The sequence below is a fragment of the Lutra lutra genome, chromosome 3 (genome assembly GCF_902655055.1).
Source record: "Lutra lutra chromosome 3, mLutLut1.2, whole genome shotgun sequence".
Lineage (NCBI taxonomy): Eukaryota > Metazoa > Chordata > Mammalia > Carnivora > Mustelidae > Lutra > Lutra lutra.
In genome coordinates, this window is record NC_062280.1 from 50,440,719 (window position 1) to 50,464,433 (window position 23,715).

Below are 23,715 nucleotides of genomic sequence, written 5' to 3' on the forward strand. Positions count from 1 at the left end.
AGGCAGGCAGAGAGAGAGGAGGAAGCAGGCTCCCTGCTGAGCAGAAAGCCCGATGTGGGGCTCGAACCCAGGACCTGGGATCATGACCTGAGCCGAAGGCAGCGGCTTAACCCACTGAGCCACCCAGGCGCCCCGAAAAAATATTTTAAAAATACTTTATAATTCCTGCCTTCATAAACAGTGCACTGGATGTATTTAACATTTTTCATGGCACATGGCAGAGAGGATCCACTCAGCTGTGCCCAGTCAGTTCATAGAATCACCAGCAAAAAAAAGGATGATTTTGGTTTAAAGCCACTGGCTGGCTGCTGCGCAGGAATAAGTAACTGGACCAGGGTTCATTATGTCACATTAGAAAGAGCCCAAGATGAGAGGGGCTGCGAACATTCTGGTACTTACATCACTGACTTCATCTTTGACCTTTCGGACGTGCAGCAACATGGGTGTGTCGTGGATTGTCGTGTAGCCTCTTGGCTTGGCCTTGTTGTATTCCAACTTATAAAGTATCTGAAGGAGAATTAAAAGCAGAAGGAGACAATATTGTGCATCTCAGTTTACAATATAATGTAGCATAAAAATATGCATGCAAAGTGTTTTGTGTGCTTTTTGAGTGTACCTAAAGGAAAGAGAATTCCATAAAATCAACAGGCACTTTCCTGCTTTCTGCTAAGGCTCCACTGCCTCTAAATTGGTGTGTTTGCCAATTTAGTTGGAATAACTCTTTATTGTAAAAGAAGAGTTGTGAGCAGAGCAGGACATTTAACATCCCTGCCTCCCTCCCACTAAATAGCAGTAGAATCTTCCAGACATTGTGACAATCAAAAATGTCCCTCCACATCTGTAAACGCTCCCCGAGTCTGAGAATCCATCCAGCGTTTCTTGCACTTACATCACTAATTTGTTTGTTGACTTTTGTGGTACGCAGGTGTTCTGGAGTATCCACGATTGCGGTAAACTTGTCCTTTGATTTTTCATAATCTTTTCTGTACTTGATCTAAATTGCAGAAGAGAAGAACAAGTTAACTTGAAGCAGAATAGAGAGCTTTAACAAGGGTAATTTTCCTCAAAAGAGTCCCACAGCAAATAGGATTATTAGATAAGCCACGGGGTCATACTTTCTCTTTTAATCTTAACAGAAATGTTTAATATAAAACTGTATTTGATAGCAATAGTGTAATGGAGTGGGCAAATAATCATAATAATAAATGATATTTTCCATATTTTTATATATTAGAAGCCCAGGCCCAATGAGGTTAAAAAATATGAACTAAGGGACACATCTAGAATGAATCCTGGAGCCATGACTGGATCCTTGCTCTCTGGACTCTGATAGATAATGATTCACTTAAAATATGCTGCACCAAATATGTATGATATCTTAAGGTATATATCCATGTCAAAGATGAAACAGATATAAAATTAAAAAATGAGTATATATGGTTTAAAGTATTTATGATTTTTTAAAAGACATTCACTTTTTGTAATTTCCAAGTCACGAGTGTTTCCCATGCACACAAGCCATTTAAAGCGGTACAGATACAGAAAGCGCAACAAAATGTCATGCATGACTATCTAATGATCACATCAGAACAAAGGAACAAATTCAGGCAAACAAGATGTTCTTATGGAGACCTCATCTCCCTCATTTCACATGTTGACCTGGTGTCAAACTAAAGTGATAAAATGAGTTTCTAATGCAAAAGACTGATTAAAAGCTCTTTTTTTTTTCCATGTGGGAACAATGGCATTTTATCAGTATCTGGAAGTTAAGCAATTATCTGGGTTTTATTTTATTTATTTATTTTTTCTGCTTCAAATGTACCTTCCTCCATGATGCAAAAGTGGTGGCAAGAGCTTCAACTGACCTTGCAGGAAGACAATGTTACCAGCTACACTGCCAACAAGTGTGCATGAGGACAGATATGCTGGAAATAACCTAGAAAATTAGCATCAAGCTCAAGAGGGGCCATAAATATGTACAATACTCAAGGACCTGCACCACGACCCTCATCGTTCCCAAATGGTACACTTGCAGTGATCACTGAACAACGGATATTAAATGAAAACATTATTCAGATATTTTAGATGCCACTGAATCTACTTATATCCTCAATCCCTAAGGAATCCATTTCTTTGGGGCAAATACTAAAAAAATTGAAATCAGTGTTATACCAGTTTGGAAATAGAGTCTAAAACAGCCTCAGTTACTCTTACTGGGAGGCACTAGATGATATATGGATGTGGCTGCCACGCAGTCACACATGGCCACAGGCAGAGGTCATTTGTAAGGAATGAATACTTATGCAGCAGGAAACCAGTCTGGGCAGGGAGCCGGGAAGGGAATCAAGGAAAGCGTAATGTCAATGCCCCAAGGCTTCTCAGTCACTTCTTCACATCATATCAGACATTACCTGGCTCCACATGTGTGTGTTGTAGAGGGCAGTCAACATATCTGGACGTAGAATTTCATTACATCCTTGTTTCAGAAGCATCTTGGCACTAGATTTATATTTTCTCTGTTCATGCAAAGAGCAGTGAAGCACAGAAGAGACTTATGAAGACAAGAGAGAAGAGGGCTCTATATCCCAATCACTTCTGAGTGAAGAGATGTAGGCACACACACTTCATGTACTCAAATATACATGTGGGTGAAGACACTAACTACAGGGCAGTACCAAGCAGAATGACTGCAATACTTGCAGCGGAGAATCCGTCATCCTCCCGAAAGGGGAATAACAGAACTAGTCCCACCAACACCGCCTTACAGGACAGAAGACGTCACTGGAGTAGAAAAATGCAGTTTAAGGAGTTCTGTCCTCCTTCCTTCCATTAATTTGTGTCTTTGTTTTCACTTCTACAACTCAATTTGCAGTTTACAAGTAGATCCTCCAGGAGAATAAAGGGTGAGAGGACCAACTTTTCTGTTTATCTTCACCACAGCACATGTGAGGACACAGAGTATGGACTGGCACACTCAAAGAGCTCATGGGCTCTTTGGGTGGCTAGACAGATACTTTGAAACGGGACATCCCAATATCATAGGCAGAACCTATGACATCCTTGCAGCAGACGGCACGACATCTCATGAGAAATCTGGAGCACAGTCCTGCCTGCGCTGTCCAGCCAGGCGCATCACAGTACCTGACTGATCTGGTCGCCTGCGATCTTAGCCAGCAGATGTCTAGGCTCATCGACTACCAGGTGGTATTTATCTTTCCGCTGCTCATAATCAGCTCTGTATTTTTTCTGCTCAAACATCATATCAAATTATGGCAAGAGTACAACTTCAAGGCTACACAGAAATGTCCCAAGATAAACACTCCAGAGAGCCAGAAACAGGTCATTTCTAGAGATGGGCTTCCAAAGCATCCAGAATAGTAATAACATGGAGGTAAAGACAGTCGATTGAAGATCACCTGGAGAAGGCTAGGACTTGGGATAGATCTGATTTGATGACACCAAAATTGGACAACCTTGTGCTTAAACATCTCCCATCTTTAAATACGGGGCCATAAGCAATGTTAGGTTTTATGGCATCTTAAATAAGGTACTAATGAGCTATAGGTTTACTATCTAAGGTTGTGAGAATCAGAAAGTATATTCGTGGGCAAATTCTACCAATCTTCTTATGGTAGTAAATTTGATTATATCAGAGACCCTGGAAATCCTCCACAAATTATAAAACAGTAACAAAATTTATCAAGACTGTATTCCTAGGAAGCTTCTGACAATAATTCTTCAGTCATCCTGTGTGGACATCTACTGAAAATGAACTAAATCCTTGTTGTTAAAAATAACAAAAACAACAAAAAATTCACATATTGAAATAAATATACCACTGGCCACATTTTCATTTTTAGATACATTTTACTAATTTTCGAACACTGTTTTTTGATTTTCATAAATCCATAGAAAATCCAAAGAGAGTAAATTAAATATAAAACCATCCAAATGTAAGTTAATTTGTAGCTTGCTCATTTCTGCCATTTTAAGCTGAGTTTCAATTATGGCAACAGCAGTTCCAGGAAAGACTAGGTAGACTATAAAGGAATATTTTGGGTGCAAATGGATACTTCTCTGCACCAATGTATGAGTAACAGTGGCAATATATCCGACTGCAAAAATCACAACTATCCCCTTAGGGGTGGATCTTCCAACCACTGCCATTTCTGTGCCCTGGTAAGGGATGCCAAATTAACCTTGAGCCTTAGAGTCTCCCAACTCTAGACAATATAATGTTTAAGGGAGTTTGGCTGATAGTCAACAAAATCCTTGACCTCCTTCTTGTCCCCCAAAAAGCTGTGCTGCCCTATGCTGGTGCAAACAGAGGCAATGATGGCAGTGGGGCCCTCACATCACTCTGGACAGTCCCTTTCACTTATTCACTGGACAGTCTCTTCACTCTGCTTTTGGAAGAGCCCATAAGATGATGACATTATAAGAGTCTTTCCAAATCTTTATCTTGAATCAACATTTAAATTGACCTTCCCGTTATTTTATGTATTGGGTTTTAATCAAATAACTCTATAGACTTCTTAAGGGAACTGAATAGGCTTAAATGGATCAAGTCATACGTACCTCATTCATCAACTGAGTTGCATACTTGAAATGCTTATTGATTGGACAATCTGCAACATACTTGAAATCTGACTTCGTCCTTTCAAATACCTCTTTGTACTTATACTAGAGAAAAAAGAACATGGTTACTTATAGCAGGCTGTGATTACCTTAAGAATGAGACATATCATTTATCCTATCATACAACTGAGATGATTTATTCATGGAGGCTAACAAGTAATTACTGAACACTTTGCCTCCTAAGGCAATGAAACGTATACCCAGATGGATACCTAAAAACTAGTCTCACAACACACCCTTTATTGAACAGATGTCAACTCAATCTATCTGCCACATTAGGCAAAAACATAAATCAGTTCCTTCTTTGTTTCTATATAAGGGTTATTATTTTATTCTATGTGAACTCGAAAGCACTTTTAATCCATTAGTTCGAAATAATTTTCCAGTACTTAATTAGATAATCATAAAACTTTAAACCAGAGGTGAGCTAACATCTAAACTACCATCTTTTTTGAAATGACCCTATGAACTATGAATGTTTTTTAACAATTTTAGGGGACTGTAACAAATAGTATGTGACAGAATGAATGTTGTCCACAAAGTTTAAAATATTTACTATCTGGCACTTTTAAAAAAAATTGTTGACTCCTATTTTAGAACCCAAAGGAAGCTAACCCAAGTGCTTTATTTTGTAAATAGGAAATAGGAAAAAGAGGCCATAAAAACAAAGTTATTTGCCTCAAGTCACACATCAATTTTGTGGATTAAAATCATCCCACTTTGTATTTGTTAGCATAGCAACTCTAACAAAGTAAGTCATCCAGAGACACAGTAATAGGAAGGAAATTCTGGAAGAGCCATGAGAAGTTATACTAAGATGGCTTTTCATTAAATTCAAATAAATGATATAAATACATAATGACTATAGTCAGTGAGATCAGTACTAAGAAACTTCCTAAGCAGAGTGAACAATTCAGTACGTACTACAGCTACAGGGTCTAGAAGCTAGGATGAGAGAGACATACAGAAAACTACTGCTTCAGCACTGATTCTCTCTGTGGGCACCAGAATATGTTAAATGCAGGTGATTCTTTTTTTTTTTTTTTTAAGATTTTATTTATTTATTTGACAGAGATCACAAGTAGGCAGAGAGGCAGGCAGAGAGAGGAAAGGAAGCAGGCTCCCCGATGAGCAGAGAGCCCAATGCAGGGCTGGATCCCAGGACCCTGGGATCATGACCTGAGCCAAAGGCAGAGGCTTTAATTCACTGAGCCACCCAGGTGCCCCAATGCAGGTGATTCTTATCCTTGAGTAGACATACCTTGCTGTAGAGAGTCTTGTTCTTTTCAGCCAGAGTGAAGTCAGGGGTGTCAAAGGCATAGCAACCAATGCCCTTAAGCCAGGTCAGATCTTCTTTATATTTTACCTGGGAGAAGAACATTATCAAAGAATTTTAAGAACCCATTTCTGAACAGTAGTAGGTTAGGATCAATCCAAGTAGAACAAATAGAAGCTCTGACTGCTGAAGCATAAGGAATACTAAAGTATTGAAACAATTACTTAAGAGAAGTTTTCAGTAATACTGATTTCTGCTCATTTTATGGTATATTGTTGTGTCATATATGGAAATTTTAATTTTTAATTTTCTAATTAAGCCAATTCAAATTTGACAGGCATGTTTTCCTAGAAAGTATATTTGCTCAGTAGCTATATTTTCACAGAGAGCTGAAAATTCTAAAATGAGCATTGTTATGTGTCTTCATTTTTTCATGAAGTGGTTTCTCCAAATGATCAAAACTAGCCTATTTGCTAGACAAAGTAGATCACTTTCAGTCCTGTAATAGGATATCATCCATTTAGAAGAAAAATTAAGTTTATAAATTTAATATATTTTTCTCTCAAGTTAAAGCTCAGTTATGTAGCAGTGAGTTTTAAGATTTAAATATCTACACAGAAGATGTGAAATCTGGCCAAGTGTTTCATCAGTTTCTATGCAGTGTTTGATTTTGTAAGTCACATGGGAGTATGAATTCATATGTAAAAACAGAAAGTTTTGAGACTCACATCACTGACTGCATCAGTGACTGCCCGGTGGTGGAAATGATCTGGGCGATCAGGAATGGACAACCAGATTCCCAACTGACTCATGTAGTTCTCCTTGTATTTTACCTGTGGTAAAAACACAAAGAAAGCTATAAAGTCTTACCCAGCTTTCATATAAAAAAGTCTACATTTCTCTAGAGAGTTTTAAGAAAGGGAGAATACTTAAAAAAAAAAAAAAAAGATAGTAGGTTATTAAGCCCAACAAAGTAGAAATATGTAGGGACATACTTTACTAATGTCATCTGTGACTTTACGATGATAAACAATGTCCAGAGCATCCTTCACAGTGTGGTATTTTCCTTTGGTCTTTTCAAATGTTTCTTTGTAGCGTAGCTGGAAAGAGAAAAAGCACACAGATTGTGAAAAACCACCATGTTAAATAACTGAGTTCTTTTAAGCTTGAACTCTCTTGAGTTTTCTCTTAGGTTTTCCCATGAATAAATTTAGAGAGATTAAAAAGCTCATTTTCACATCCTGGAAGAGAAGGACATTAGGAGAAAACCAGTGAAATCTGAATAGAGTTTAACTAATAATGATGCATCAGTATGGATTCACTCATTGTGACAAATGTCCCATGGTAATGTATTAACAATAGGGGAAAAAGCATATAGGGTATATGGGAAGTCTGTCCTATCATTGCAACTGTTCTATAAATCTAAGACTACTTAAAATAAGAAGTTTATTTAAATCTAAAACAAACAAACAAACAAACAAAGAACTAATTGGGAGGAGAAAAAAGGAAACAACTTTGTTGAGCCCAAGATGTACTAATGAACATGGAAAGAGGAGAAAGATTTAGTTTCCAACTCCTGGTATCAAAATGCCTTCTCCAGGAGGCAGTCCTGAAACTTTGTTTTATAATCTTGATCTCTGTGGTAGTTCAAGAGATAACATCTCTGACCTTAACCTAAGACTATCACAGAAGATTCACCCTGTTTCCACAAGATGAGTTCTTCTCTGAGCAGTCTGTTTTCAACCTCAAGTCTTTTGGGGTAGCTGAACAAATACATAATTAAAGGTGTCTTTTGTATGACATTTTAATTTACATTTTCACATGAATAATCTCATAAAATTGCTTAGCTCTACTTTGGGGGAATCACCAGTGTAGAAAAGCCAAACTCAATGCCAGATATACCCTTGTTATATCCGACTATTTTTTTTTTAAAGATTTTATTTATTTGACAGAGATCACAAGTAGGCAGAGAGGCAGGCAGAGAGAGAGAGGGAGAAGCAGGCTTCCTGCTGAGCAGAGAGACGGATGCGGGGCTCGATCCCAGGACCCTAGGATCACGACCTGAGCTGAAGGCAGAGGCTTTAACCCACTGAACCACCCAGGTGCCCCACATCCGACTATTTTAAAGGTTAGAGTTATCACCACTGGTCTGAGAAAGGCCTAGGGTTGGGGCTGTCCATTGGGGCGTCATGAGCCCTAGGTGCCAACTTTATTGGGTGACCACTCCCAGAGAGGGTGGTAACAGAGTAGGCTTGGTTCAAATTAATATTCAACAGTAACCTTGAAGTGACAAAGATGGGGATGTCACAAGAAGACTCAAATATCCTAGGGGATAGATTTTGAGAGTCGTTTACAAGTTTCTCAGTTTATATTTTAAGCCAAATGATCTGTCCCTGGACCCCGAGAGTGTAGAACCAGTGCCCTAGTATGTTGGTATGCTGTAGCCCTGAGCAGCACCCATGGGCATTTTACATTTAGTGAAGAGCGTGCTAACAACCTTGGATGTGTCAGGAGATGCCGGCACTATGTGTTCAGCCCGTTTATATCAGGCTGTTGGATCTCATGCCACTATACACCAGGGGAGGAATCTACGATATCTCATAGCTTCAGGGGACAAAGTGCTCATTCTATTCAAGTAGCAGACTCCTGTCTACTCCAAATGAAAACCGCTCACAAAATTACGGAACTGAGACACTGTTTCAGTTTTGCGGTGCCCTTTCATATTTCTGTTTAGAGATCACCGTAATGACTTTAAGATGCCCTGAAATCCTAGAGCAATATTCTTAAGTTGAGGGGTTATGGGGTTGCTTGAGCTTTGGGCTGAGTTTAAGCCCCCATATGTCTAGTCCTCCAGGGATTCTGGTTCTGGTAATGGGTGCAACGCACCTGCAGGTGGGCTCTCAGAAATGAAACTGATAAGAACTGGTTATCTACCCTAAGTTAATTTCATATCTTTATTAACAGATCATCTCATTACCATTGAAAGCCAGTCTTGTCCTTGTTCATGTGGTATGGGGAATGAAAATCTGTCCTTCCTAATTCTAACAAATGTGTCATTCTCATGACTGAGGTGGTCAAGAGAAGAAAGGGAACAACCTTTCTCTGCATGTTAACTAAGAGCCCGGCACCATGTCAGGAATGTTATATACATTATCTTGTTTTGTCTAACTTCATTATCACAATTCTTATCCTCATTCCACATACCAGAAAACAGAGTCTTAGAGAAATTAAATTATATAGAATCATATAGCGAGCAAGTGACAGCAACGGGATTTGAATCATGTTTGGCTGACTCCAAGACCATGACTTTATGGATAAGTAACAATTATTTGTCAAGTATCCCTAGCAAATGCCACCAAAGAATTATAAGAAAGGGTCACTATTTGCTAAGAAGGTCAACAAGAAAAACAATAGGCTTTTAGACTCTCGCAGCAGTATTCTTCACTACTGTGCCTGATTCTGTTTGTGCCTTTTGTTGCTTCAAGTGCTGTTGTTGTTCTCATGATCCATGTTGTGGACCAGGTCTTTGAACTATGGAGGACTGTAGTATCTTCTGGTCTTAGGTACCACAACCTCAGCTGTCCCTATCGCAATAGAAGAAAGAAGAAAAGGACACATACATCACTGGCATTCCAGTAAGCTTTCTTGGCTCTGATGAGGATTGGCGTGTCTGGAACAGGGGTGTACTTGTCCTTCATTTTTTCATATTGAATCTTGTACTTTTTCTAAGAAATAAAGGCAGAAAAGAGACAAACTTAAGTTTAAGTGTTTTCATCCCTCCCAATTCACAGTCACGTCATAGATCCAACCTAGGGCCATGATATATTGGGCCTGATAATAGCTTTATCTTCTGTGTTTTGATGCTGCTGAGCATCAAATTACAGAAATTAGCTCTCTGATCAGAGGCAGCAAGGGAAGGTTTTAAGGAACCTTTTTTTTTTTTTTAATGATTTATTTATTCTAAGAGACAGAGAGCATGAGCAGGGAGGAGCAGGGGAAGAGGGACAGAGAGAATTTTAAGCAGATTCCCTGCTGAGTGGGGAGCCCGATGTGAGACCCAATCCCACGACCCTGAGATCATGGTCTGAGCTGAAATCAAGAGCTGGCTGTTTAACCAAGTGAGCGACCCAGGTGTCCCAAGATTTTTTTCTTTAACCCAGTGCACCTTGGTGCCAAATTCTCAACTTACCTCACTGACCAGGTCCTTTACATCTTTAGCATGCTTCAAGGCTTTGGTCTGGTTTCCAGCATGATGATGGGGTCTCTCTTTGGTGGCAAGTTCAACATACAGATACTAAATGATTAGAGAATAGGGATCAGATGTTAGAAACATAAAACATTTATTATTTAGTATTCGGTCATTTTCATTCATTTCTAACTATTCAATGGGAGGGCCAAGTCTACTTGTTCTGGTTTTTCCTGTATTCTGTTCATTTGCTTCTTTCTGTGTTCCACATCACATTTGGGAAACATGATACATACACTAGTTACCTAACACCCTTACTGTTGAGTGCCGCCTGATCTAAAACCATGTGGTAAAGAATGTTATGGAAGAATGACTGGATTCTGACAAAGCCCTCAACACTCCTGCCACCCCACCACCACATGCATAAAATGTGTTTGTTTTTTTTTTTATCATGAATGATAGATAGGTCCTACAGAACGAATCAAGCAGTTTGGTCCACAGACCATTTATCCAATGAGGAAAGTTGTACACGCAACTTAAAAAATAGACATGATATGGCTTGTTTATGTACAACACAACCACAGTTCTGATGGCCCCAAAGAAAACTGCTAGAAAATAAGGGCCACGAGGCTGCATCAAGGACAACCAAGCATGAGAGTCTGTTACTGAGCCGGAGTGGGCAGCCACAGGCAACAACCCTCCCCACGATGTCAGTGCTGGGGGTTTAGGAGTCTCTGTTTATGAGTCTCACCTGACTCTGAAGCTTCTGCCCTCGCTTGGCTCTTAAAAGATCAGGAGTGTCGGGAACTGAGGTGAAGATTGACTTCTGCTTTTTGCCTGCAGCTCTGTACACCAGCTGTACATAAAATAGTCATTACCATTATTTCTGCTTCATCAACACATAATGTTCTCTGCTGAGAGATGCCTTTAGTGCTTACTTTATAAAGAAACCAAGGCCCACCCCACTGCAACAGGCTCGGTTTCTGCTCAATAAACCAATAATTTATTTACCTTCCAAGCCCTCTTTTTCTTTTTTCCTTGTATCAAAATAAGAGACATTCTGTAGCTGGCCCAAGATTCCAGCCTCCTACTGCATTCTCGGTCCTGTTCTCACCTGCCCTGTTCTAGGAGCCTGTGCCAGCAACTATTCTCGCCCCCCTCTTGACATCTTCAACCTTCTCATTTCTCCAGCCTTCCCCTTTTTTTTTTTTTTTAAAGATTTTATTTATTTATTTGACAGAGAGAGGTCACAAGCAGGCAGAGAGGCAGGTAGAGAGAGAGGAGGAAGCAGGCTCCCTGCCGAGCAGAGAACCCGATGCGGGGCTCGATCCCAGGACCCCTGAGATCATGACCCGAGCCGAAGGCAGCGGCTTAACCCACTGAGCCACCCAGGCGCCCCAGCCTTCCCCTTTCATCTGCAAATAAATTCCAGTCCTTTCCTTCACTAAGCCTTTTCCAATCTCTACCAATGACCTTGTTTCTACCTTTCATAGCCAAGCAGACTACGTATTTCTTTTTTTTCCTCTCTTTTGGTTAATTTCTCAAGGCAACAGTTTGGCTTCTACCCAGCCACGCCAATGAAGTCACTCTCAAAGGCTACCAAAAACTTTACGACTGCCAGATACAAGAATTGTTCTCTGTAGCAACTGAAACTTCTCAGCAGTTTCATTCCTGAAAAACGTCCTCCTCTGCTTCCCATTCTTGCACTCTCCCCTACATGCCCTCCTATCTTTCTAGGCACTCCTCAGCTTCCTTCTATGGTTCTGTCCTCCAAAGGCTGCCACTGGCTGGAGTCAGGGTTGGCCTCTTTCACCCTATACTTCTCCTTGGGTAACCTCATCTGTTCGTATGACTCAATCATCAACTCTCCTAAGTCAGACCAAAATTTTCAACAATGTTCTGAACTTACCATGTTCATTGCAGAATTCTCTGTATTATGTCCATCTCCAGCCCAAATCTGGTTTTTTTTCCCTATTTTGTCTACTTTGCTAAATGAATCCTCACTCTCCCAGGCATGCAGGCCAGAAACTTGAGGAGTCATCCTAGACTTCTCCCTCATTCCCATAACAAATGGTCATGAATTCTGGGCTCCTGACTTTGTGATAGCTTTTAAGTCCAATCCACCTTCTCCTTTCTCACAGACACTGCCCTAGCTTGGCCTCCTGTATCATTTCTTCTCTTCCTCCTGTATCATTCTCAAGATGCTCCTAAAAAACCTTCCTAGGTCCTCCATTGGATCACTCTGCATGGCTCATTTATCTTTTGCAAGTCTGAGAAGGTGATGTTCTTAAAGCTCAGATCTAATCATACCTTAATGCTCAGAAATAGTTCTTCAGTGATTTTTCATCAAGTCCAATATGAAGATATTGGACGTCATGAGCTGGCTTCTATCCTATGTTTCTAGCCTCATTTCTCAACATTCTTGCACACTCCCTTTCTGCTAATTGAAACTGTTTCCAATTCTAAGAACTCATTATGGCCATTTTCATATACTGCTCTTTCTGCTTAGAATGTTCTTCCTCCTCTGGGCGCCTGGGTGGCTCAGTGGGTTAAGCCGCTGCCTTCAGCTCAGGTCATGATCTCAGGGTCCTGGGATCGAGTCCCGCATCGGGCTCTCTGCTCAGCAGGGAGCCTGCTTCCCTCTCTCTCTGCCTGCCTCTCTGTCTACTTGTGATCTCTCTCTGTCAAATAAACAAATAAAATATTTAAAAAAAAAAAAAAGAATGTTCTTCCTCCTCTTATCTGCCTGGAAAGCAGAGTCCTCACTGTCTTGATTATTCCTATATGATATCATTCATCATATTGATGTTTGTTTCTCATCACAGATATGGGCCCATGGAATGCAGGGGCTCAGCTCTATCATTCTTTTTTCACCTTGTACTTGGATAAAAGATGTGAAAAACAGTAGTCCTTTGATAAATGTTGACGGAGTTTCATACAATGAGGCAAACTAGGAAGTACAAATGGGTAGCAAATAAATTCTAATTATCAATAAATGCCTGTTGAACAGATAAAATATAGGAGATAAATAATATGTATATACATATGAAGGTGCATATCTATTTCTTTAAATATAAATTATATACAAGCACGAGTTGAAACAATATATAGCTCATTTGCTTGGGGCTGTTTTTTCTGTTACTTCTGAAAGAAAAGAGATAAACTAAATAAAAACTTACTATTTCTTCTGGGCTAAATTTCAAATAAAGCAAGTCAACAAACTCATAGAATCTTATGGTTAAAAGGACCCTGAATCATCTACTCTAATTTTCTAGCTCAGGAAATTGGGGGATTGAATATATGAATTATACAAGGTCACACAACAAAGTGGAAGTAAATCTGGGACTAAAACCCAACTCTCCCATACCATTTCTATAATTTTCTTCATATTATATTTCCCCCATACTTAGGTATGCATTGTTAATGCTTCTTTATCTTTTAAAATTTAAGTCATAGTTAGTTGACATGGAATGCAATATATAGGTTTCTGGAATAGAAGTCAGTGATTCATCACTAATGTAAAAGACCCAGTGCTCATCACATCAAGCGCCCTCTTTACTACCCATCACCCATCTAGCCCATCCCTCACAGACCTCCCAGTTTATGTTTCCTGGGACAACATTCCTGATTGCTAGTACTACGAAGTATTAAAAGTCAAGAATCTATACAACTCAAAAGCAATTCAAAAGTTGAGAACTCGGGCGCCTGGGTGGCTCAGTGGGTTAAGCCGCTGCCTTCAGCTCAGGTCATGATCTCAGGGTCCTGGGATCGAGTCCTGCATCGGGTTCTCTGCTCGGCAGAGATCCTGCTTCCCTCTCTCTCTCTGCCTGCCTCTCCATCTACTTGTGATCTCTCTCTGTCAAATAAATAAATAAAATCTTTAAAAAAAAAAAAAGTTGGGGCGCCTGGGTGGCTCAGTGGGTTAAGCCGCTGCCTTCGGCTCGGGTCATGATCCCAGGTCCTGGGTTCGAGCCCCACATCGGGCTTTCTGCTCAGCGGGGAGCCTGCTTCCTCCTCTCTCTCTGCCTGCCTCTCTGCCTACTTGTGATTTCTCTCTGTCAAATAAATAAATAAAATCTTTAAAAAAAAAAAATTAAAAAAAATAAAAAAAAAAATTAAAAAAAAGTTGAGAACTCTACCTTCCTTTTGCCATCAAACTTTTTACTAAAACAGTGTTTTCCCAACTTTGCTGATCCGAAAAAAACCCAAAAGTCCTTATTAAAACAGATTTACAGGTTCTACCAAAGACCTTCTGAATCCAGAAAAGTGACTCTGATCAGTATTTTTTAGAATTTATTTAAACTAAATAAACTAAATTTCTCCCACCCACTATTTCCCATCTATGGCAACCACCATACACACACACACACGCGCGCGCGCGTGTGTATTAGGTTCCAAATAATAAGAAAGGTCATATATTCATCTTTCTCTGACTTATTTCACTCCGCATAATGCCCTTGAGGTCCATTCAAGTTGTGCAAATGGCAAGATTTTGTTCATTCTGATATATGTGGCTGCCACCTACAGGACATCTCTCGGTCACTCGGCTGTGAAGGTCAGGAGAGCTTGTGTTCCTGGTGCCATGAGACTGTTATAACAAAGGTCACCCAGAAAGGAGCTCATAGCCTTGTCTGGGAGTCTGATTTTTGCAACTCGGGCCAGAAGACACCTCTATGTCATCTAGCTCTAGTGGCTGGTAGGGCTTACTCTTGTGGGCCCCACAGGACTGTAACCAATAGGGAAAGAGTTCTTAAGTAGCTACTATCCCCAGGGCATAGCAAGAGACAACAGACCCAGGGGCTCAGTCTTTCTGTAAAGGAGACTTGTTAGCTCATCACCATAACTGCGGCTTGAGGGGCAGGCTTTTGATTAAAAACGCATCTTGGGCTGACTAAAATACTTTTCAGAGAACTTAGAGGTCATTTATTACCTTCATCCTTACCCTCTACTATGCCTTCGAGCGCCAGTATCTCCTGGAGGGAAGCTTTTTACACACCCGGTGCCTGATTTTTACAGCTGCCAGCCTGGGGATACCCCTTGAGTGCCTGGCACTGATAGCCTGGAAGGCTCCTATTTCTGGATCCCACAGGACTAGGGCAATTAGAAAGACAGTTCTTGGTAGGTTACCACCCCAAGGTCTTTCTGTGAAGGACACCTCTTTGCTTGTCCTGGAATTTTGGCCTGAGTTATAGGCTTTAGGTATGACACATATTTAGTGGCCTATAGAACTGCTAACAAGGAACAAAGATGTAGATGCTATCTACAAAGGTAGATGCTCTACCTTTGCCTTGCTCCAGCTTGCTGGTTTCGTAGGGTTTATGCTTGTAGTCCCTTAGGATTTTATGTATTTGCATATATTTAAAAGCTGATGCCTGAGGCTTCCAGTCCGCCTAAATCTAGGTGTTGAGATCCTCCCCTTTGGGACACTGCACAGTCTTGGCACATCTTCAACTACTCGGAACTATTAAAAATATAATAGGATACTTACACAAGCATAAAGTTTCAAGAGACAACTAAGAATTGAGACAGGGTTGAACAACAAGTTTCACCTCCTACATGAGGCCTTCCTTCAAAACTGGGAAAGGTGGTTGTTTCACTTACTGTATATAAATGAACACAGACAGTCAAGAAAAATGAAGGAAGAGGAATATGTTCCAAATGAAAGAACGAGATAAAACTCAGAAAAAAACCTTAATAAAATGGAGTTCATTTACTTGATAAAGAGTTTAACACTCATAAAGATGCTCACCAAACTGCAAAGAAGAATGAACACAGTGAGAATGCCAACAAAAAGATGGAAAATAAAAGAAAGTATCAAATAGAAGTTACAGAGCTGAAGAATACAATAACTGAACTGAAAAATACATTCGAGGGTTTTAACAGCAGACTAGATAAAGCAGAAGAAAGGATCAGTCAACCTGAAGACAAGACAGTGGAGCTCACCTAACCAGAGCAGCAAAAAGAGAAAAGAATAAAAAAGAAGTGAAGATAGCCTTAGGGACTTGTGGGACAGCATCAGATACACTAACATTTGAATCACAGGGCTTCCAAAAGGAAAAGAGAGAAAGGAATAGAAATCTTGTTTGAGAAAATAATGGCTGAAATATTAATTTCCCTAACCTGGGGAAGAAAACAGACATCCAGATCCAGGAAGCCCAGAGAATTCCAAATTAGAGGAACCCAGAGAAACCCAGAGAAACCCAAAATAAGACACATGATAATTAAAATGTCAGAAGTTAAAAACAAGAAGAAATTATTAAAACCAGCAAGAAAAAAACCTGTTATATACATTAACCCCCCCATAAGAGTATAAGCAGATTTTTCAGCAGAAACTGCACACCAGAGGGAGTGGCAAAATATATTCCAAGTGCTAAAAGAAAAAAAACTTCTGACCGAGACTACCCTACTTGGCAAACTTCTCTTTCAGAAGTGAAGGAGAGAGAGAGTTTTTTAGACAAGCAAAAGCTAAAAGAGTTCATCATCATTAAAGAAACCTTACAAGAGAAGTTAAAAAGTTTTTTTAAGCTGAAAAGAAAGGGTTCTAATTAGTGATAATAAATCTCACTGGAAAGGTGTATATATATGGTAAAGGTAGTGAATTAATCACTGGTATGAAGGTTAAAAGACATTGTAAAAATAACTATGATTACATTTAGGTAAAAAATACATAAGATAAAACATGTAAAATGCGACATTAAAAACATAAAACATGGTAGAGGGAGTAATGTTGAGCTTTACAATAGGATCAAACTTAGGCTGTTATCAACTTAAAACAGACTATTATAAATACCAGTTGTTACAAGTTGCTTCATGGTAACCATAAAGCAAAAACTGACAGAAATATACAAAAGATGAAAAGAAAGAAATATAAGCATATCACTAAAAGGAATCATAAAACCACAAAGAGAGCAAAAGAAGAAAGGAAGAGAGAGGGACTACAAAAACAGCCAGAGAACAATTAATAAAATGACAGTAAACATGTACATATTAATAATTAATCTATATGTAAATGGACTAAATTCTCCCATCATAAGACACAGAGTGGCCAAATGGATTAAAAAACCAAACCTACTGAGACACCTAGGTGGCACAGTTGGCTAAGTGTCTGACTCTTGGTTTCTGCTCAGGTCATGATCTTGGGGTTGTGATATCAAGCCCTGTCAGGCTTCATCCTTAGCATGGAGTCTGCTTGAGATTCTCCCTTCTCCCCCTGCCCCTCCCACTCATGCCTGTGCTCTCTCTTTCTCTCTCTAAAATAGATGACTAAATCTTAAAAGAACATAAAATAAAAAATAAGACCTATCTATATACTGCTTATAAGAGACTCCTGTTATATGTAAGGACACACAGAGACTGAAAATGAAGGGATAGAAAAAGATGTTCCATGCAAATGGAAACCAAAAAGTGAAGTAGCTATATTTGTATGAGACTAAACAGACTTTAAGGACTAATCAGAAACAAAAATGGGTATTACATAATGATAAAGGGGCCAATCTAACAAAAAGATATAATATTTGTAAATATGCACCCAACAGAGGAGCACCTAGATATATAAAGCAATTATCAGCAGACCTAAACAGAGAAATAGCAATACAATAATAGTTGGGGACTTTAATACCCCACTTCCATCAATGCATAGATTATCCAGACAGAAAATCAATATGGAAACACTGGCCTTAAATGATAGAGTAGACCAGATATTTACAGAACATTCTATCTAAAAGCAACAGAATACATATTCTTTTCAAGTGCATAGAACAATTTCTTAAATAGATAGATTGCATGTTAGGCCACAAAACAAGCCTCAATAAATTTAACAGGATTAAAATCATATCATGCATCTTTTCAAACCACAATGGGACAAAACTAGAAGTTAATTACATGAAGAAAGTTGGGAAATTCACAAATAGGTAAAGATTAAGTAGCATGATACTGAACAACAATTGGTAAAAAAAGAAATCAAGAGAAATTTTAAAAATCTTGAGACAAATGAAAATTTAACATTCTGTATGGGATACAGTTCTAAGGGGAAAGTTCATAACAATGCTTACCTCAAGAAACAAAAAAAAGTCGCAAATAAACAACCTAACTTTACATTTCAAGGAACTTGAAAAAGAAAAGACAAATGAAGCCCAAAGTTAGTAGAAAGAAGAAAATAAAATCAGGGAAGAAAAAAATAAAATACAAACAAAAAATGTAATAGGAAAGGTCAATGAAAGAGCTGGTTCTTTGAAAAGATAAACAAAATTAACAAACCTTTAGCTAGAATCACCAAGAAAAAGAGAGAACTCAAAATCAGAATAAAAGACATGTTATAACTGATACCATAGAAATACAAAGTATCAAAGAGACTACTATAAACAATTATGTGCTAAATAAATTGGACAATCAAGAAGAAATGGATAAATTCCTGGAACTATACAACATGCCAATGCTGAATCATGATGAAAGAGAAAATCTGAACAGACCAATTACTAGTAAGGAGATTGAATCAATAATTAAAAATCTCCCAAAAGGGGTGCCTGGGTGGCTCAGTGGGTTAAAGCCTTTGCCTTTGGCTCAGGTCATGACCCCAGGGACCTGGGATCGAGCCCCCATCAGGCTCTCCGCTCCTTGGGGAGCCTGCTTTCTCCTCTCTCTCTCTGCCTGCCTCTCTGACTACTTGTGATCTCTGTCTGTCAAATAAAATCTTAAAAAAAAAAAAATCTCCCAACAAATAAAAGTCCAAGATCAGAAGACCTCACTGTTGAGTTCTACCAAATATTCAAAGAATGAATACCAATCTTTCTCAAAATCTTTAAAAAAAGAAAAAATAGAAGTGGATCAATATTTTATGAAGCTCACGTCATTCTTCCAGTGAGGCAAGTGTGGGAAAAAATGAATTACTGAATAGCTATTCTTTTCCCTCAGTGTATATGCATAAGACATACAGAATCCCAATAGGAACTGGGAAAAGGAGAAATTAAAAGTTTTAGATAATTCTGAATCCAAACACCCAAGAAAGGTATTTTGGAGATACCAATAAGCACGTTAAGTTGCCATATGATGTTTTATTATGTGGCACTTGGAGGACAGCTGTGAAACTTAAAGCAGTGGTTTCCAACACTGGCTGCATGTTAGAATCATTCTGGAGCAGCTAAAAGCATGCAGATGCCCAGACAGAGAGAATCAGAAGGTCTGGTGTGAGGCTGGGGAGTCGGAGTCTAGTCAGGATAGGTAAGAAATATTTCCCAGGAGATTCTAATACACAACCAGTGTGGAGAAGCACAACTTTGCTGAGAGAGAACATAAGCATTCCTGGCTAAGTGCTGAAGCAATATAGGTAAGCTTTCAGCAAAGCAAAGGAGCTCAATGTATCATTTGTAGAAGCTAAAGAATTAATCATCCTCTGCCTCTAGCTCACTAGGAGTTTAGGAAGCTGTGCACCCCCCAGTGAGGACAGTTGGTTTGCCAGGACGTCTCTAAGTCTAAGGGCATAAGTGATTCCTAATCAGCAGCCATTAGAAACACTGAAAATGAGGAATCAATGAAGTGGCCTGACAGCCAGTGTGTGGGTCAGCTTGGTGAAGTCTGATGAGAATGGCCAACTCACCTAAAATAAGAAAGACCATTTACATTTGTGGAATGCCCCTACCTTTACAAAGCACATGCAGTCACTAGCAAACATGGACATCTATCATAGCCAAGGCACTATGGAATACACATCTAAACAATGTGGGGTCCACCTCTCAAAAGGAACCAAGAGTGTAGGTGAGAGCACGAGATCTATACACAATTAGCTGCAATAAATCAGAAGCCTCGGGGCCAACTGAAAATGAAACAAAGTAGTCTAGAATGTGTTGAGTAGGTCACAGAGCAGGGTCTATTAGAAGACTTTTCCATGGCGTTGCCATGATTAGGGTTTCTGATAGCAGGGATTAGAGAGTTTTGAAATAAATTCAGTTTGGAGACTGCAACAATAGCATAAGACAGAAGGCCTTTCCAATTTATAAAATTTTGTCAACTCTCAGCAGTTCTAGTCACAGGCAGTCAAATACTGATATCCTCATCTTATCAAAAGGGGACAAAATAAGTAAACTGAGGCAAAAGGAGGTCAAGTTTTACTTGCTTACATATGGGAGGCACTCTGTAATTAAAGGCAGAGGGGAGATTTTTTGCTGAGTGCGGTGGCCTGAAAAATAGTCACCAGAGGAACAAGTCACTCGCAGTGACAGGTTCAGCATTCTTACCTCGCTCAGATGTGTCTTCAGCTCCTGCACTTTTCTGTATTCCGGAGTGTCAAGCACCACTTTGTACTTGTCTCGCATCTTCCTTGCCTTATCGGTGTACAGGTAGTTAGACTTAAAAACACAACAGAAATACAAGTTAATTGATCATTTAAGGAATTGCATGCCACGGTCACACACTATCTTTCATGCGGCTGGCACGTGCAACTTGAGCAGGGCTTTCATGTACCCTGGAGGTCTTCCCATCCCAACAAAGATGACTGTCATTTCACTGAGTTCATCAGCTTTCACAGAGGCACATATCAGTTTAGGTGAGTCACGAATGGTTCAAATCAGTTAATGGTAAACTTCCTCTTAAAAGTAGCTGAAGGCAAAGATTCTCTGTCCAGCACCTTGCAGCTGGTGACAGGATATATGGAAGCTGTGCGGGGATAGCTATGTGCCCTGAAGGTGTGCACTCACCCAGAGTTTGCGCAGGTGCCGGGAGCGGACCATGTCGGGAGTGTCATACAGGAAGCAGCCCAGTCCCCTGAGGATCTGCAAGTCCTCTTTATATTTAATCTGCGTGGCAGAAACAGAAATACAGCTGGGCATAAGTAACTATAAACCAGGAACAAATAAGACAGAGTAGTGACACTTTCCTACTGAAAGTTTTCTTTCTGGTTGAACACACTCACTCTGTATTCTTAGTTTGTGTGCACCCAAATGAATCACAGGTTTTAAAATTTAATATCTAATCTGAGATGAGGAGAACACTGCTATTTGTTATTATTAAATTGATGGGAGAAAAGCACAGATTGAATGGAATGGTCTTTTAGGAGAAGGAAATATTTAAGGAGAAAAAAAAGAAAATGGTGGGAGGAAGTTGTTAAAGGGGATGGGAGTGGGGATGAGCAGATGAAAGGTACGAAACAGGACCCAGGACAGAGGCCATGTAGAGTGAGGAGCTGATAAGGATTCAGTGTTGAATGTAGGATGTTGGTGAGCAATTCTTGTAATTCCCAAGTGGTCCTCTTACTACCATGTGCATAGCTGGAGAAATGTGGGATTCTGCTTCCACACAATTTCACCTCCAAGTTGTATACTCAGTTTAGAAGTACTCAGAGCAGAAGGATATTCAAAGGCCACTGGCTGGCTCACATGTAAGAGCCTTTGTAAGAGCTGGCTCTTGGTAAGAGCCTTTCGGAAAGACCCTTATGAGATGCTTACATCACTGGTGATATCTCCCACGTAGCGGCAATGGATCACTTGGGGTGTGTATGGCATTGAGATCATGTGGCCTCGCATCTTGAATAAGTCTGATTTGTAGATCAACTAGAAAAATACCCAGAAACACACACATCAGAGACCAAATTGTTGACAGTCCCTGGGTTCCACAGCCTGTCGTCCTCTCTCCTAGGAGAATACCCACCTCACTGACAGCCTCTTGTGTCTTCTTGACTTGGCGGATTTCAGGTGTGTCGGGAGTTGTGTGAATCTTGTCTTTCAGTTTGTGGTACAATTGGCGATACAATCTCTATATCAGAAGAAAAACCATTCCAGGTATTTAGTGTAGGAAGATGAAGGCATCTGTTGACTAATCAACAATCAAATATTCTACATAAAGAGCCATGAGAAGGGCAATTAAGGATAAAGAAAGGGGCCGAGATTAGGAAAAAAGAGAAAATGCTAGTTATTTTATTTAGATGAAGAATTTTGAGCACAAAGTCTTCCACATTCTATCAGACGATTGGATAGGATCAGATATACAAACCAATCATTTATGTAGAAAATGAGGGTCATGAGTCAGACTAAAATATAAATTAAAAATTTTTTCAATACAAATGTCAAAAGAGGAATTAATACACATTATTATCTATGAATGAGGTCTCTATGATGGCATTGCCAAATACAGAAAAATTTTGCCAATGGATTTAAGTATCAAAATGGTAGCTAAAAGGACCCTTTTATTCCTTGCTAATGTATAAATTTATAAGACAGTAAACCCTTAATGCATTTCAAACAAAGCTGTAGTCTTTACTTTTTATTTTTTAAACTTAAATTCAATTAATTAACATACAATGTGTTATTAGTTTCAGAGCTAGAGTTAGTGATTCATCAGTCTTATATAATACTCAGTGTTTGTTACATCGCCTTTTTATTTTTATTTTTTTTTTTTTAAAGATTTTTTTTTTATTTATTTATTTGACAGAGAGAAGTCACAAGTAGGCAGAGAGGCAGGCAGAGAGAGAGGAGGAAGCAGGCTCCCTGCTGAGCAGAAAGTCCGATGTGGGGCTCGAACCCAGGACCTGGGATCATGACCTGAGCCGAAGGCAGCGGCTTAACCCACTGAGCCACCCAGGCGCCCCTACATCGCCTTTTTAATGTCCATCACCAAGTTACCCCATCTGCCAATCCCCCTCCTCTCCAGCAACCCTGTTTGCTTCCTATGTTTAAGAGTTTCTTATGGTCTGTCTCTATGATTTTTTTAAAAGATTTTATTTATTTGACAGAGAGAGACATAGCGAGAGAAGGAACATAAGCAGGCCGCCTGCCGAGCAAGGAGTCCAATGCAGGGTGCCATCCCAGGACCCCGGAATCACAACCCAAGCCAAAGGCAGACGCCTAACAACTGAACCACCCAGGCACCTCTCCCTCTATGATTTCGTCTTGTTTTATTTTTTCCTCTCTTCCCCTATGATCCTCTGTTTTTTTAAAACTCCACATATGAGCGAGTTTCTTAACCCACTAAGCCACCCAGGGGCCCCAATGAGTGAGTTGTTTAAATTCCACATATTGTATTTATCTGATTGTCTTATTTCAAAGCCATGGTCTCTGAAACTCAGTATTTCCCCCACAGAATCAACATTCACAGTACCTCACTGGTAACATCGTTGACCCTCCGGACATGGACAAATGGAACGTCTTTGGGCCCAAGGGTATATCCGTTTGCTTTGATGTGTTCATAAACTTCTTTGTATTTGAACTGGAAAAGCAAAGTCAGAATAAGTCCACTGATGGGTAAACAGAGAGTAGCTCTACATTTCTCAAATAGAAAGAAGCTGTTGCTTTCATTTGAAAATTACTCTCTAGGATTAAATATAAGGAAAAGTCACTGACAAATTTTAATAGTAATCTGAACCCTGAAAATTATTTTGTTGGCTAATAAAGCCAGGTCCAGAAAGGAATAAAATTCAGTGTTGCCTAGATAAATCTGTTTGTAGGCAGGTATGAAAAATATGAGAAAAAAACTATAATTTTAGTCCCAGTACAGTTAGGAAATTAGGAAATGCAAAGAAACGAGAGACTACTTTTGAGACTGATGAATGGCGTTATAGACTGATTTAAAAAAATGACATGTGAGATAATTAAAACTGCAACTCTCTGCTTTGGAAACCGTAATTTTGGGC

The 23,715-nt window shown here is 39.5% G+C and overlaps 1 protein-coding gene across 1 annotated transcript in view; it reads right to left on the minus strand.

The window, feature by feature from the left end:
• The window catches only part of NEB (nebulin), a 179,435-nt gene that overhangs the window by 37,942 nt on the left and 117,778 nt on the right, over positions 1–23,715 (minus strand). Inside the window, exons 99-113 of the mRNA XM_047721711.1 lie at positions 23,184–23,291; positions 21,738–21,842; positions 21,536–21,640; positions 20,789–20,887; positions 20,330–20,440; positions 10,852–10,956; positions 10,104–10,208; positions 9,535–9,639; positions 6,910–7,014; positions 6,643–6,747; positions 5,900–6,004; positions 4,579–4,683; positions 2,412–2,516; positions 890–994; positions 400–507 (exon numbers count right to left, since the gene is read on the minus strand). Coding sequence (XP_047577667.1) covers positions 400–507; positions 890–994; positions 2,412–2,516; positions 4,579–4,683; positions 5,900–6,004; positions 6,643–6,747; positions 6,910–7,014; positions 9,535–9,639; positions 10,104–10,208; positions 10,852–10,956; positions 20,330–20,440; positions 20,789–20,887; positions 21,536–21,640; positions 21,738–21,842; positions 23,184–23,291 — 1,581 coding nt within the window. The remainder of the gene's footprint in view (positions 1–399; positions 508–889; positions 995–2,411; positions 2,517–4,578; positions 4,684–5,899; positions 6,005–6,642; positions 6,748–6,909; positions 7,015–9,534; positions 9,640–10,103; positions 10,209–10,851; positions 10,957–20,329; positions 20,441–20,788; positions 20,888–21,535; positions 21,641–21,737; positions 21,843–23,183; positions 23,292–23,715) is intronic.